At 36.4% G+C, this 13,732-nt stretch overlaps 1 protein-coding gene across 9 annotated transcripts in view; it reads left to right on the top strand.

Annotated features, from left to right (window-relative positions):
- Window positions 1-13,732, top strand: part of CNKSR2 (connector enhancer of kinase suppressor of Ras 2) — a 223,225-nt gene that overhangs the window by 111,340 nt on the left and 98,153 nt on the right. For 5 of the 9 annotated variants that reach the window (XM_080587946.1, XM_080587945.1, XM_080587944.1 and 2 more), the window contains one exon: window positions 9,528-9,674. The exons of the other annotated variants lie outside the window; for them this stretch is intronic. In XM_080587946.1, coding sequence (XP_080444072.1) covers window positions 9,528-9,674 — 147 coding nt within the window. The remainder of the gene's footprint in view (window positions 1-9,527; window positions 9,675-13,732) is intronic. 9 annotated transcript variants of the gene reach the window in all.

Here is a 13,732-nt window from a genome sequence, read left to right as displayed (position 1 = left end):
CCTGGTAATTTACTCAGGTGATTAGATGAACATGTATGAATAGCCATTCAGCAGACTATTGACTTTTTTTCCATTATTTTTCTATGGGGAAAAAAAAATGTTTTGTATTTGATAGCACAGCTTGATCTGTATGGCACTGACTACACTTCGGGAATATGCACTTGGGCTGACTTTGAAGGCACCAATGTCTGTTTTAGAAACAGTGTAACTGTAGTAAAAATTCTGCTGCAATAGCAGTTGACTTTTTCTGTGGATGCTTTTGGTAGGCCTTCAGGGTTTCACCACTGATGATAACCAAGCTATTGAGTCCATAGTGAAATCAAGTCTTTTTGTGTAAACTATCTTTATGACCATACCAGTAAGGGTATATCTAATAAGAATGAATGTGGTATTCTGTGGAGTATTCTTGTGTTCTAATTGCTAAATTCATCTTTCTGTACATAACTTACTGGAGGAATATGCATTTTAATTATTTCATTTTGTACAGTTGTTTTATGTTTTGCTTTTTTTCCCCCATATGACACTAATAGGAGTATTTCTATTTAAAAAACAGCAAACAAACAAAAACCCTTTCTGCTAATGTCGCTACAAATTATATTTGCAGGAGATTTAAACTACGATGTAAACAGTATTTTCTCAATAGTGAAAATAACATAAATTCTGCAGTTAAAATAGTTCTTCCAAAATTTCTTAGTCTCTGATGTGTGAAATATATAATAACAGCGTAGGTTTTATGTCCAGGTAGCAGATATATGTACAATCAGATTTTCCTATGATAGCTATGTTGGTGCCTATAAAACAGAACACAGATCATACTACACTTTCTGTCCCATTAGAACAGGTTAAAAGGTTTACTGTTAGTATAACTTCTGGTATGTGAATTTGGAAAGAAGGGCAGGGATTATTCTGCAGCTGATAATCTTCCTTTTAATTGAGATTGCTGAAAATTAAAGTACACTGTAGAAAAGCAAATGAAGGATAAAGAGACGTCTTCAAAGTTGTACAGTTTACTTGGCTGATACTACAGCTGTGCACAGCCTGCACCAAGTATGCAATAGGGAATACCTCTGTGTTCTGTGCAGGTAGAATCTGTGTAAGTTACACAGTTGATTTTCAGGTTCCAGCCCAATCTTCTATTGCATAATTCATTATCTTATTCTGATGAAGTTGGGAGGTGATTGTGAGGAAGTGTTGAGATGGTGATTGTTGTAAAAGTGGATGTCTAAGTAAGAAGAGCAAGTTAATGCTGTCATGAGGAAGGGAAAATTAAAGTGGAGAAATTCTGTGCCTGATTTCAATTGATGTACTCTGAATATGAAGAATTTTAAGAAAAAAGTCAGTACTGGCTTAGAACACCTCAATGACTTGAACACTGCACTTTGTCTATGACCGATTATTTTAATAGCAGTAAAATGTAACAAAAACATGAAGAACTCTCATGGCTAAATAATTACTGCTCTGTTCTGACATTTTCTTTTTACTCCCCCTCCCTGTCCTTCCCTCCTTCCTTTAGTTTAGCTAAATAATGCTACATGATTTTTCAACATCATTTAAATACTTTTTTTTTTTCATTTTGCTTGATTATTAGTAACCTTTAAAAATTAACTTCTTTTTAATTACAATTTCTTCATAAACATGTTTATTTTCATTATATGAATTCTGTTTCAAGAAACATCTGTTTCAAGCACTACTTATCTGGGGATCTTAGGGACTTTACTTTTACGTTAAAAAGAATGGAGGCCAAGGACTTCTGGAGTTAGTGACTCAGTGGTACCATCCTAAATTATTAAGTTGTGATAATGTGTATTTAATCTGAAAAAAATATTTGTGTGTGTAGGCATGTATGTTTATATGCGTTTCTTATTTTAATTCCAGGGCAACCATTTGGGTAATTTAAATATGAGAACATGCAATGCATACACACACATCTGAAATTCCCATTATGAGATGTAAGCATAAAGGAGCACAAACAAGTTACCATAAGGGAGACATGGCTGTGGTGGGTTAATACTGCAGGGTATATCCTGAGGAGCACCTTCCATATGCCACAAGAAACAGAGAGAACTTAACTCCTCCCCTCCATGAGGGGTGAGACCACCAACATCCCTACTTCAGCTTAATGTATGAGAAAGTGGGGTGTGATCCAGTCTGCCTAAATCCTTCCTTCAGTTCGTACCACCAACTGTCTGCACCTGCTTAGGCATTTATCAACACTTCCCTTCTCAGCCTTAAAGTTTCTTTAGCCCTCACCTGTGGCTACCAGGGATGTCTCATCTCAGGGTATGATGGCCTGTCTCTCACTAGGAGACCGTCTGAAATGGAGTTAGACACCTGGGCTCTCCACACATTTTCTGGAAGCATCTGAAAATGAGGCCAAGTGAGGATTCTGGTGGCAGCATCTTTATTCGTAATAGTTTAATGTCTGTGCCCTTGCTGAGGAGAGGTAGGGCCTGTTGATCACTGGCTGGATTTCAGACCCTGTTCCCTGCAGTATGTGTGTAGCACTTATATTGCCCAAAAGTGGTCACTGGGAATTGGAACCAGAATCCTCATTTCCCTGCTCCCAAGGCATGGAACTGATGGTTTCTTGCCAGTTGTATGACTGGGCTTCTTACCCATGTATTCCCATCAGCACAGTGCTCCCTCACCTAAGGGGAAGGCCTTTAACCTGTCACTGTGTACATCGTGGTGCTTGAGACACCCCTCTAGTGTTTCAAAGACCACATTTACCCCCCTGAGGTTAAATAATGCCAAGATCAACATTACCCAAGTGGGTGGAAAACGGGATGAAAACACTCCAAATTGCCAGTATCCATCTGTCTCTGCTGGTTGTCCATACTCCTGGTTGAAGAGAGAGGTGCCTTATGGCCATTGTGCCAAGGTGTAGCCCACGTATCCAAGTGAGGGTGGGTGCTTCAGACTTCAGAGAAACACTAAAACTGAGCCAGCTGAAATCTGTTCCATTTTATAGAGTCATACCCTGAAACAGTGAAGTGAGCCCCTTTTTCCTCAAAAATCATACCTAGTCATTGACCTTACATCTGTAAAATACGTCATATTCAAACTCATAAAGTTGGGGTCTTTGCTCTTCCCGACAAATATCCTCATTTATTTTGTTCTAGGATGCTGTTAGCAATGGCTCAAAAGCAAAACAGTGAGGTAATTTTGAACTGAAAGGTAAGCATTATTATATAATGTCCAAGCTTCAATACCAAACTGTTTTTGTGTTCCTTGATAATTCAAGTTTCAGTTCCCCCATGAGTAAAACGGTTGTTTGTCTCCATTACAGTGGTGCTCTATAGTCATGTTACTGGCATTTGTGAAGTTTGTTGAATTACAGTGGAGCTGAGATTAACAAATACTTTAAAAGATCAAGATAATAAAATTAGTCAGAAGCTATGCTGTGCATCAGATATGTTTTCTGAACGAGAAATGTGATTAGAGCAGCTTAATGAGAGGTGATGACTTCTCTTTTTAGCTCTCGGATTTGGTCGGAAAAGAAGAAAAAGTAAAAGCTTGTGGGTTGAGATAAAGACAGTTTATTAGGACAGAAAAGAAGGAATAACAATAATAGTAGTAGTAATAATGTATACAAAACAAGTGATGTACAATGCAGTTGCTCACCACCTACTGACTGATTCCCATCCCATTCCCAAGCATCACGTCCCCACACTTCCCAGTCAGCACCCCATATTAATTGCTCAGCACGATGCCATATGGTATGGGATACCCCTTTGGCCAGTCTGGGTCAGCTGTCCTGAGTCTGTCCCCTCCCAGCTCCTTGGCTGGCAGCCCCAGCCTCCTTGCTGGCAGGGCGGTGTGAGAAGCTGCAAAATTCCTTGGCTTAGTGTAAGTGCTGCTCTGCAACAATTAAAACATCAGCATGTTATCAACATTATTCTCATCCTAAATCCCAAACACAGCACCATACCAGCTAATGGGAGGAAAATTAACTCTATCCCAGCCGAAACCAGGACAATGACTTATTGCATAGTTTAGTGATAGTAAGAAAAAGTTTTAATGAAACATCAGGATCTTCTCAAGTAAAAGATGTGATTTTCTTTAATGTAATTTATATACAAACTGGGTTGTTGTGACTTTGGACAATGACACAGTGTGGTGTGATCAACAGCAATCTAAGGATGCACAGAACTAACTTTTGTAACAATGGATAAAATATATATATATATTTGAATAATAGTATAGCAGAGATGCTCCTTAATTACTGTTACAGTAAACGCAACCACAATATTATGAATTCCTCCTCTCTGGGAGAAAACTGTTACATAAGCATGGATGTTCATTATTATGCTAGCCTAAGCAGCTGGATAAATCCCTGAAAGGCATCTGCTGCTCTCCTGACCCTGCTTCTCTTACCGCGGACAGATACAGCTTTCATCTCTGTGGTAGTCCACACTGTAAACAGCCTTCTGTGGTTTCCTCACCCCATGTTTTCTGGAAGTGGAAGACCTATGGCCTTCCATTATTTTCTAACCTTTTCAGGCATCCACAGCTGGGAGAAGGGGAGGAGATGCTTGCTACTAACATATTTGTTTCACAGGGCTGCCAGCTGACCATCCTCACTTCTGGCCAATGTTCACGAAAATCAATCTGTTAATTTAACAGCAAGATGCCAGATAGTTTATTGTCGTTTTTCTGACTTGCTTAACAGCAGGCTAGGTTTGATGGACAGTGATTTGAAGTGCAGTGGTTTTTGTTGTGTGATTTTTTTGTTGTTTTTATGTTCAGAGTTTTATTTATAAAATGCAAGATGTGTGACAGGGAATTTCTTAAAAAATAACACCCATTTCTTAAGGTGAACATGCTTTCCTCATAGAAATTCTATTTTTATTGGCTCAAAAATAATTAAAAGCTTGAATATTTGAATGGCTGATAAGTCAAAGAGCTCTGGCTGCAATCCACTTACAACAAGCAACACTGAAAGAATAATAATTTTGATTATCTCCCTGTTTCAGTAACTTTTTAGAATTAAATACTAGAGTGGATTTTGCTTATTTACTTAGCAAGAAAATAGCAGACTGCTTTACAGTTTATATTAAGCAGAAAAATATTACTTTTCTTTCAGAAGTGCAAAGATATTAGTACTTCTACCAAAGATATTAGTATTTTACCATAATTGTGGGGTGAAACAGTTTTCATGGAAACAGAAAGTCCATCATTGACTTTCATGGGACTCTGGTGACCCTTTGAACACGAATATGCCTCTAAAAGTATGGACTCTGTTCTATTTATCATTTGACCATAATTCCACCCCTTAGATGATATAGTTTTGGTGTGTACTATACTTGTATACTGCTTTTAAGTGCTGCTGCTGCTCTGTAATTTCATTGAGAAATCGGCACTGGATTTCTCGGACTGTAGGTTATTTAGTAAAGCATTTTGTAGCATCCTAAAAATACTTGATTTGAGTCCATCCAATTGTATTTTAGATGCCTGCATGTTGATATTTAACTGAGTTCTTTTCTGGCTCATAACATATACTAGTGCTCGTAGAAATCATGAGTGAACAATGGAATTTGGGAATACTGCCATGGGTGTGACTAGTAAATAAATAAAACCAAGCAATGCTTGGTCATGCTTTCTTTTGGCTGTCAGGCACAAATAGAGTAGATGGCTACAGTTTTCCAAGATTGTCATAAAGGGGGTGACAGATTCACCTGGAAAAAAAAAAGAAAAAAAAAAAAAGGTAATTACTTTAAGAGTAACTTTTTAACATTTAAATGTTAATATTCTTGGCAACTTAGGATAGGAATTCAGAATAAAAGTTCCATGTCAGGCTATTGTAACATTGTCATCCACATCCTTGCTGCAAGCCAAAGGAAAGTTGGGGTATTTTAAGATATGTCTCTCATCTTGTTCAAAGGCATGTTCTTTTCCCAGCCAATTGTTCAGGGAGCAGACCTCTGTAACAGCACCCTTCTGCTAAAGGTTTCTATTATTAGGGGTAATGGGTGAGGAGATATCCTAGGATTCTGAAAAAACAGCGGGAGGTTGTGGGGAGAGGTAAGGGAGATGAGGAGGATGTGTCAGAGTAGAGAGCAGTGGTACAGGTCTCCTGCGTGCCCATCTTGTCCCACTGAAGCAACCTGGGTGGCCCCAAATGTCTCTGGAGCTCACTGGTGAGCCTCTGGGCACGTGGTGCTGGGACGAGATGAGAAATTTGGAGGTGGCCTAATGCTGATGTTGCAGATACTCTACCTGCAGGCTTGCTTCCCCCAGAGCTTCCCTTTGGAAGGCTGGTGTCCCTTCTCCTGCCTTCCCCCAGTGGTGGTGTTTTTCTGGCCTAGGTGTATTGATCTTCTGGTGGCATGGGCATGGGCTACCCTTTTTATCCTTCCTTTATCTTGGTAGCAGACTCCTCCAGCACAGGTGCTGTAATCTCCTTGTAAGGAACCGCTCAGCACAACCCCACCACCACCCCAGGTCACCTACTCTCAGGTCCCCCCACAGTGCTCGTTCCTTTCCCTCTTCTCCTAGTTCCCCCATCTCTGCATGCTTACTTTCCCTTGCTGTTCCTTGAGCCCATATTCCTTCTCCTCCTTCCTCTCCAAAACCCTCATCCCTGGACTGAGCGCTGAGCTGTGCTGGCAGCTTGGGGGATACTCAGGCTCTGTGTAGCAAAACCCAAGGCTGGGTTTAGGCTTTGCCACTACAGAGACCTCTCCTGATCACAGCTGGTTGATGGCACCCGGTTTAACAAAATCAATTTATTTTAAAGCAAGCAACAGGGACTTTCTTGGTCCTTAAAAATGGGTACCTGGCCTGTATTGTGTACTGATTTAAAACTTAATTGCTTGGGTTGGTTTAATGCAAGTCGACTTTTAAAGTAGTTGTCTTACTTTTGAACTTCAAAACCAGTAAGGAAACTTTCTTATTACTGTCTGTGTTTGCAGTACATGGAACAATTGATATGGCAGAGACTTTAAAAGCTCTGCCAAAAATCTTGATGGATAGAAGTTGAAAGTAGACAACTGTGATGGTAATGAGAAAGGGGAAGATCCTGAAGGAGAGGCTAAAGAGAATAAATTCAGATCATACTCAGAAGAAATTTAGATTACATATCTCTAAAGCAGATTTCTGGAAAACCATTTTCAGTTCCAGATACATGCATTGCAATTTTTTTTCTTTAATCCCCCTAACTCTCATAATGAGACTAGATAATCTTCCATTTATTACAGTGTAAGTCATAGTTGAAATACACAATTCAGTTTATCTCTGCAAAGTATGAACATGTACTTAAAATAATTTAAAAGCTGCTAGCGTAACCAAGAGAAACCAATTTTATTTATATCTCTCTGCCTATTTCAGTGAGAAATAGATGCTTTAAAGCACAACTTTTCCATGCCGCATCCTACCAACTTAAATGGCAAGAACCTTGCAGCCTGACTCTGTACCCAGGGTCACATCATGTTCTCCTCCAAGCTCCATATGCTGTGTTATTTAGTAGAAAGATTCCTCCCCATAAGTTTGTCTTCAGTTATTACGTTAGACAATTAGTGTATGGTAGCTTACATAGAGAGATACCTTACGTGAACTGTAGACATCCTTCTTTCCAATAGCACAGAGCAGTTGAAAACCTATGTATGCCCAAGGTAACATTATGGAACTATGGGGAATATATTGTTTCTTATAGTGGTGGAAGTCTCTTTGAATAGGAAAGCAGTATTGTGAGTAGCATGGTATGTTTTTTATAAAATTGTGATATTAAGACATAAAACTTGTACTTACAGAGACTTGGTTTTGATACTGTTGAAAGAGAATGGAGACTTCAGGAGGATGTGGGTATGGAGCTTAAGTTGACTGTGTTCATATTTCATTTTATTCAAAGTATAGCAGACATATCCCTAATACATGGGACTGAAAATAAGAACACGAGCATGTTTGGAAATCTTCTGTGGAAGCTGGAAAATATTCAGTAAAGATAAGCATTGTCAACATCCTCTTTCTTTGTTTACAATAATATTGCTGTAGAAGTACATCCTTGATATAATCAAGTTTGCTGTGGTAGAAAAGGACAGGTAGTTTTACAGTAGATGAGGAAGAGTGGTGAAGTGGAAACCATGTCTGTGTACAGGATTGTTGATGTAAGCATTGTTGTTGGCTAAAGTGGCATGGTTATATGGAGAGTATCAGTTATTAAAATCAGTGATATTAAGCAAAGTGAGTTTTGGTGTAACAGTGAATAAGGTAAAAAGTAAGTAGCATCAACCTATGTGTGAGTACCTTGTTTAAAAATAGGTAACAAATATATATTTGTTTCATATAATGCCATACTACTAATAGGGAACATCTGCATTTTGTTTGTTCATATTGCCTATTTGATTATTTTCAAATGTAGGGACATGACATAGAGTAACCTTTTGACAATGACGTCACAATTTCATGCTTCTAGAATTTCTTTCAAAAAGAATTTTACATCTCAATTTGATAATTTTCTTTTTAATGCTTTTCTTGTATAAGTTGTGAAAGAAGGAAAATATTTGCAACTGTGATCCTTTAAACAACAGTAAAACACACTTGTTAATTAGGGGGACAGAGAAAGGTAGAAAAGCTGTTAAGTTTACTGAAATAATCATTTTCTAAGTATACAGGCCAACATTTTCAAGGGACGTATGATTGTTTCTTGCCAGTCTAGGTGCCAAACTTGAAAATGCAGGGATACAATATATTAAAGCATTTCAAGATGCCAAAACTCAATCTTTATTTAGACATAAACCATTTTCATCAGTTGTACTGTTTTAATATTTTAAGTACATTTGTTCAGAAACACAAAGTGAATGATTCAGAAAGTTTTAGTCTCTGCTTGGAAATAAAGACTTACTTTCCACATTAGTCAAGTTGCTAATTTTAGAATATTTCAAAAAGCTATAATTCAATTAGGAAATTTTACTTTGGGCTAATACTCAAGTAGTGGAGAGACTGTATTTCTGTCATTAATTTGCTGTCTTTTGGTTTTGAAATCATCATGAAAGAAGTGCTATTTTAAAGGCCTTGTGATTCTGATTTTATTTTTATAGTGGTGTGAAGTGTAGAAGATTGTCTTGAGCATCTTTGTGCTTGCATAAGCTGCTAGGAATAGAAGTAGTATGAGTACATGTGGTTAGTGGATTTTATATAGTAACCATGGAGTATAAAGTGCTCAGTTTTGAATTGAACACTAGAGGCAGGAGCCAGGGCTTTTTAACCTTCTAGTCTCTGAGGTCTATGTAACAGAGCTTATTTTAAACCACTTTGAGGTTTTACTGTGTATTTACAGTGGAGTAACAATAGTTTATTAATTCAAAAACCTGAAGTGATACATATCCATCTTAATGCATTATAATAATTATTTTAGTTGACAATGTTTTTTTTATGCAGTAATTTATTCTTGCCATTTCTAGAGTTAATCTCCTTTAAAATATATATACACTCCTTTTGTGTTATTTTACTAATCGTGTTTAAAAAGGGAACATTACATATTGAATACTGTACCTCAATTTTATTGTAACGATTTTACTGGTTACCAGGTGGGGTGGCAGTTGAAAAATTTGGTGAATGCACTACGAGAGGATCCGAGTGGTGTTATCTTAACTTTGAAAAAGCGACCTCAGAGCATGCTTACCTCAGCACCAGCTTTACTGAAAAATATGAGATGGAAGCCCCTTGCTCTGCAGGTAATGAAGCTTAATCATAAGTCATACACCATCATTTTAACTATAAATTATCTCAGTGATGCTTTATTGTGCTTCATCTCAGCAGCGTATGGATTTACTCTTGTATGCTTTGAAAAATTGTTTCTGAAATGATTTCTCTGTAGTTTGTTCTCATAGGCTCAACTAAAATTAAACCTGTTAGTAGAACTTTTCAAAGTTAGGAAGTAATCAGCACAATGTTTTGCAAAGCAAAAATAGTAGCCCCAAAGAACTTTTCTAGCCATGGGGAAGCCAGCATACCTAAGAAAGTTACAAATTTTAGTTTGACTTCTTGTTAAGCTCTCCATGCAGTATAACTTCAAAGAAAGAGAGGAGGAAAAGTTCTTTAGTTCTCATTTTGATCATGGCACTATAGGAAAATTTATACTGTGATTTTATTCCACAAAACATGTGACAATCAATATTTGCTCATGTAAATAAAGTTGTATCTGTGTTGAAGTTTTACTTGAGATTGAACCATTGCACATAAGAAGGTATAGTACAGGATGTCCAGCTGGATCTTTAATTTTAGTATGCCTGTAGTGGTTTGAATGGTTTCATTAAAGCTTTCGTATTTCACTCCAGGATAAAATGTCAGTATGATGGATTACTCTGGGAAATAAAAGTTATCTCCAGACTGATGAAAGCGTGTAACCAACAGATGGAACTGAAAATACTTTTTATTTTTTTTTATTCAGTTCAGATAGAATAATGTTTAGAATTCTATTTTCTTTGCATAATGAGTGCATTCTTCAGTACATTTTTATTACCACAATAAAAAGTCTAATTTAAAATTAAGTACATTTGAGAGAGAAAATACTTGCATAGTTCAGGCAAAAGGAAAATGAGATGTAGAAATGCTGCTGCTAATGGCTGTGGTCTTTTCCATTTAAAATATTAACAGGTTCATAAAAAGTATTAACAACTTGAAGAAGCTCTTTCAACTATATATATTTTTATATTTAATATTATGTTATAATGGTTAAATGCCTCATTGTCTTTCAATCTGAGTAAGTTTTTAAATGACTGAGGTATCTTGGTCTTTCAGATATAAATTACTGACAGTAGATGTGACATAAACTTTCAACCAAAAATATCATATTAGTGTCTGAACATAAAATTGCAAATCTGTATGCATGATAAGAGTGCATAAATGTCCATACTTGAAGGCTGTGCTTTTATCATAGCTTTAGTGAAAATATAAGTAAAAATGAAAAATGCATATATATGCTTTATTGCTTTAAATGGGGACAAATGTTTTCACTCTAAATCCTTTTTGGGTGAGTTTTTTATTCCTTTGGTGAGTTGGGTTCATTCCCCTAAATATTCCTTTTTGTTTCACTCTATCATTTGCCACTAGAATAATTCAACTGGAGAATGCACAACAGAAGTTTCTGAGACAGGCCATTGATGCAGATTATAGCAAATAAGTGATAAATTTAAAAGAGGGTGGGAAAGGGTGGGAAGAAATTGGGCAGAAACCCATTTCCACTGTCTAAAATGAAGTCCAGTAAGAAAGTGAGGATATCTGTGGTCCTGTTACAGCGAATGCAGTCATGAGATGAAAATGTGAGGATGTTTGAAACTCCACGCTCAGTTCCAGAAACAAAAATCCACTTGTCTTTTAGCGTGTTCTATTTCACTCTGATTTACATCTCAGCATCCTTAGCTCAATACAGATGCTAAGGATGCAATTCATATAACTTTAGATATCTGCTGTGTGTATATCTATGTTCAGGTTTGTCATTTTTACCTTTGACCAATGGTCATACAGAACAGTTACGATTTCATTCATCTTGACCTATTTTAGACTGATTGACCTTAGGTAGAGGTGAAATGAACCATATGCATGCCTATTTCTCTCCATTTGGTGATAAAGCAAGTGTGGACAGCTAGCTTGAATATAGATTATGTCTGTTAGATGAGATTAAACTGACAGTATATGGAGGTTTTCTGTAATCTTACAGGTTTGGGTGGAGTGGTAACACTTATTTTTTTCCTGTTAGCATAGAAAATACATTTCTATGCTAGACTAATGTGAGTACAAATAGAGATATTGTTAAACATTAGAGATATAATTCCACTATTATGATGATATTGTTCTGATTTTATCAATCATAACATCCAGAAAAGGCCAGAACCTCACTCAACACTTGGGTGCAGTGCACATATGTGTGTCTTATAATTTGTGATGTCACAAATTGCGAGAAACAACAGTTTTCCTAAGTAAACTGAGTGTCAAAAAATCTCCAGGATGACATAAAGACAAACTTACGAGGCTGCATAATGTGGAGATTTCTGCTGTTAATTTATGCAGATCAGTGGTGAACAGATGTTAAAGTCCACTGGTCTTAAAGTTTAAATGCAGACTAAATGTGAAAATGGTGCTGTACATTTGATAAATAAAAAGCAGCAAAAGCAGAGTGCAGTGTAATTTTATAGCTATTAAAAATGAGAGATAATGTTTATTTTTTAGTTGTTCCATTTCTTTCCATATTCCAGTATTTATCCATTATAAAATACAGAATGTACTTTTTTTTTCTTCACATTTTTTTGGGGAAAAAAAAATAAAAAAAAAACACTTCTGTAATTGAAATTGCATTGTGGCTGTTCTGAAAATCTTTTTGTTCCAAATTCACATAAAAGTGCTTTTCTGTAGTAGGATCATGGGAATTACTGAGAGAGAATGCGGTAAAGTGATAGTAAATAAGAAAAAAGTGTAAAGGAAAAGCAGTACTTCCATCACCTTTGGAAGTAAGGGAAATTATGATACAATGTTTTCCTATATCAGGATATCATGAAGTAACTGAGAATGTTATAACTGTGCTGTCATCCCAGAGCTAAGTTAATTGAAATATATGTATTATTCAACAGACACAAGCTATGAAGATATTATGACTCAGTAATAATTCTGTTAAACTACAAGATATGAGCAAAAGCCTCAAAAGACTTTAGAATAAGATATAGGGATGAAGTTCTAATAAAATGTGAATCAGGATCTGCAAACTGGCTGCTGTTTTTTTCTTTGGTTCTGCAAATGGTGTGAACAAAGGAAAAACATGGTATCACAAATTGCAATGAATGAGGTGGGAAAGTGGAAGTTTGCCCTAATGTGAGGAGGCTGGCAAATGGATGATATCAATGAGGATTTTTAATAGCTGTTGCAGGAAATGCAGAAGGTAAATATTTCAGTTATTAAAATAAGAGTCATTGACATTGCAATTTACATTGGGATGTTTTAATTAAAAAAATAATAATTTTAGCTCAAAGTGAATAGTGTTGAGGCACTGATAAAATGCATTCTGCTTGTTTTATTGATAATTCTATGTAAAAACATGAAGTTTGGCATTTGCAGCTACATGAAAAACTAGGCTTCATGAAAGAACGGTAAGTATACCTGTAGGTTGGGATAACGCTAGATAAGTCTTCCAGTTCAGGCAGTTGGCAGGTGCTATCAATCAATTTAGTGTGTGATTTTTACATGGTATCCTGGTCATTGAACTATGTCTCCCATGCATCCTATGTAGCAGTCCTGAAACCGATATCCAATGGCTTGATGTAGAGGAAAATAATAAAACTAACTATGGCTATACTTTATATATATATTTATGCACCATTACATAATGAGTTTGTATTTACAATTAATTGCATTAATTCCAGGTGTAAGGTCAATCTGTACTGAAAGAAAAACATCTACTTTCCTCCCTCTTGTGTCCCAATTAAAAGAAGTGCTTTGGATTTTTTTTTGTTTGTTTGTTTTGTTTTGTTTTCAGTCACTTGATGCTTGTCTGTTTTAATATCCATCAGTATCCAATTTCTTGCAGATAATCAGAGTTCTCCCTTAACACATTCTGGAATTATATCAATCTGGAATTTGTGAAGTCAAAGGATTTTCAGCCTGAGTTTTTTGTTATTGCTTTTATAAAATTTGAATTAAGCAGCTATGGCCTTAGGGATTTTTCTGCTTGCCTTTGCAGTTGAAGGTATTCATTAATACGGTATTGTTTCACAAATATTAAGATGTTATGCCTGCAAGAGGA

Source organism: Anser brachyrhynchus (assembly GCF_964034855.1).
Source record: "Anser brachyrhynchus genome assembly, chromosome: 1".
NCBI lineage: Eukaryota > Metazoa > Chordata > Aves > Anseriformes > Anatidae > Anser > Anser brachyrhynchus.
The sequence above is the reverse complement of the archived record's forward strand: the minus strand, read 5'-3'. Positions and strand labels throughout refer to the sequence as shown.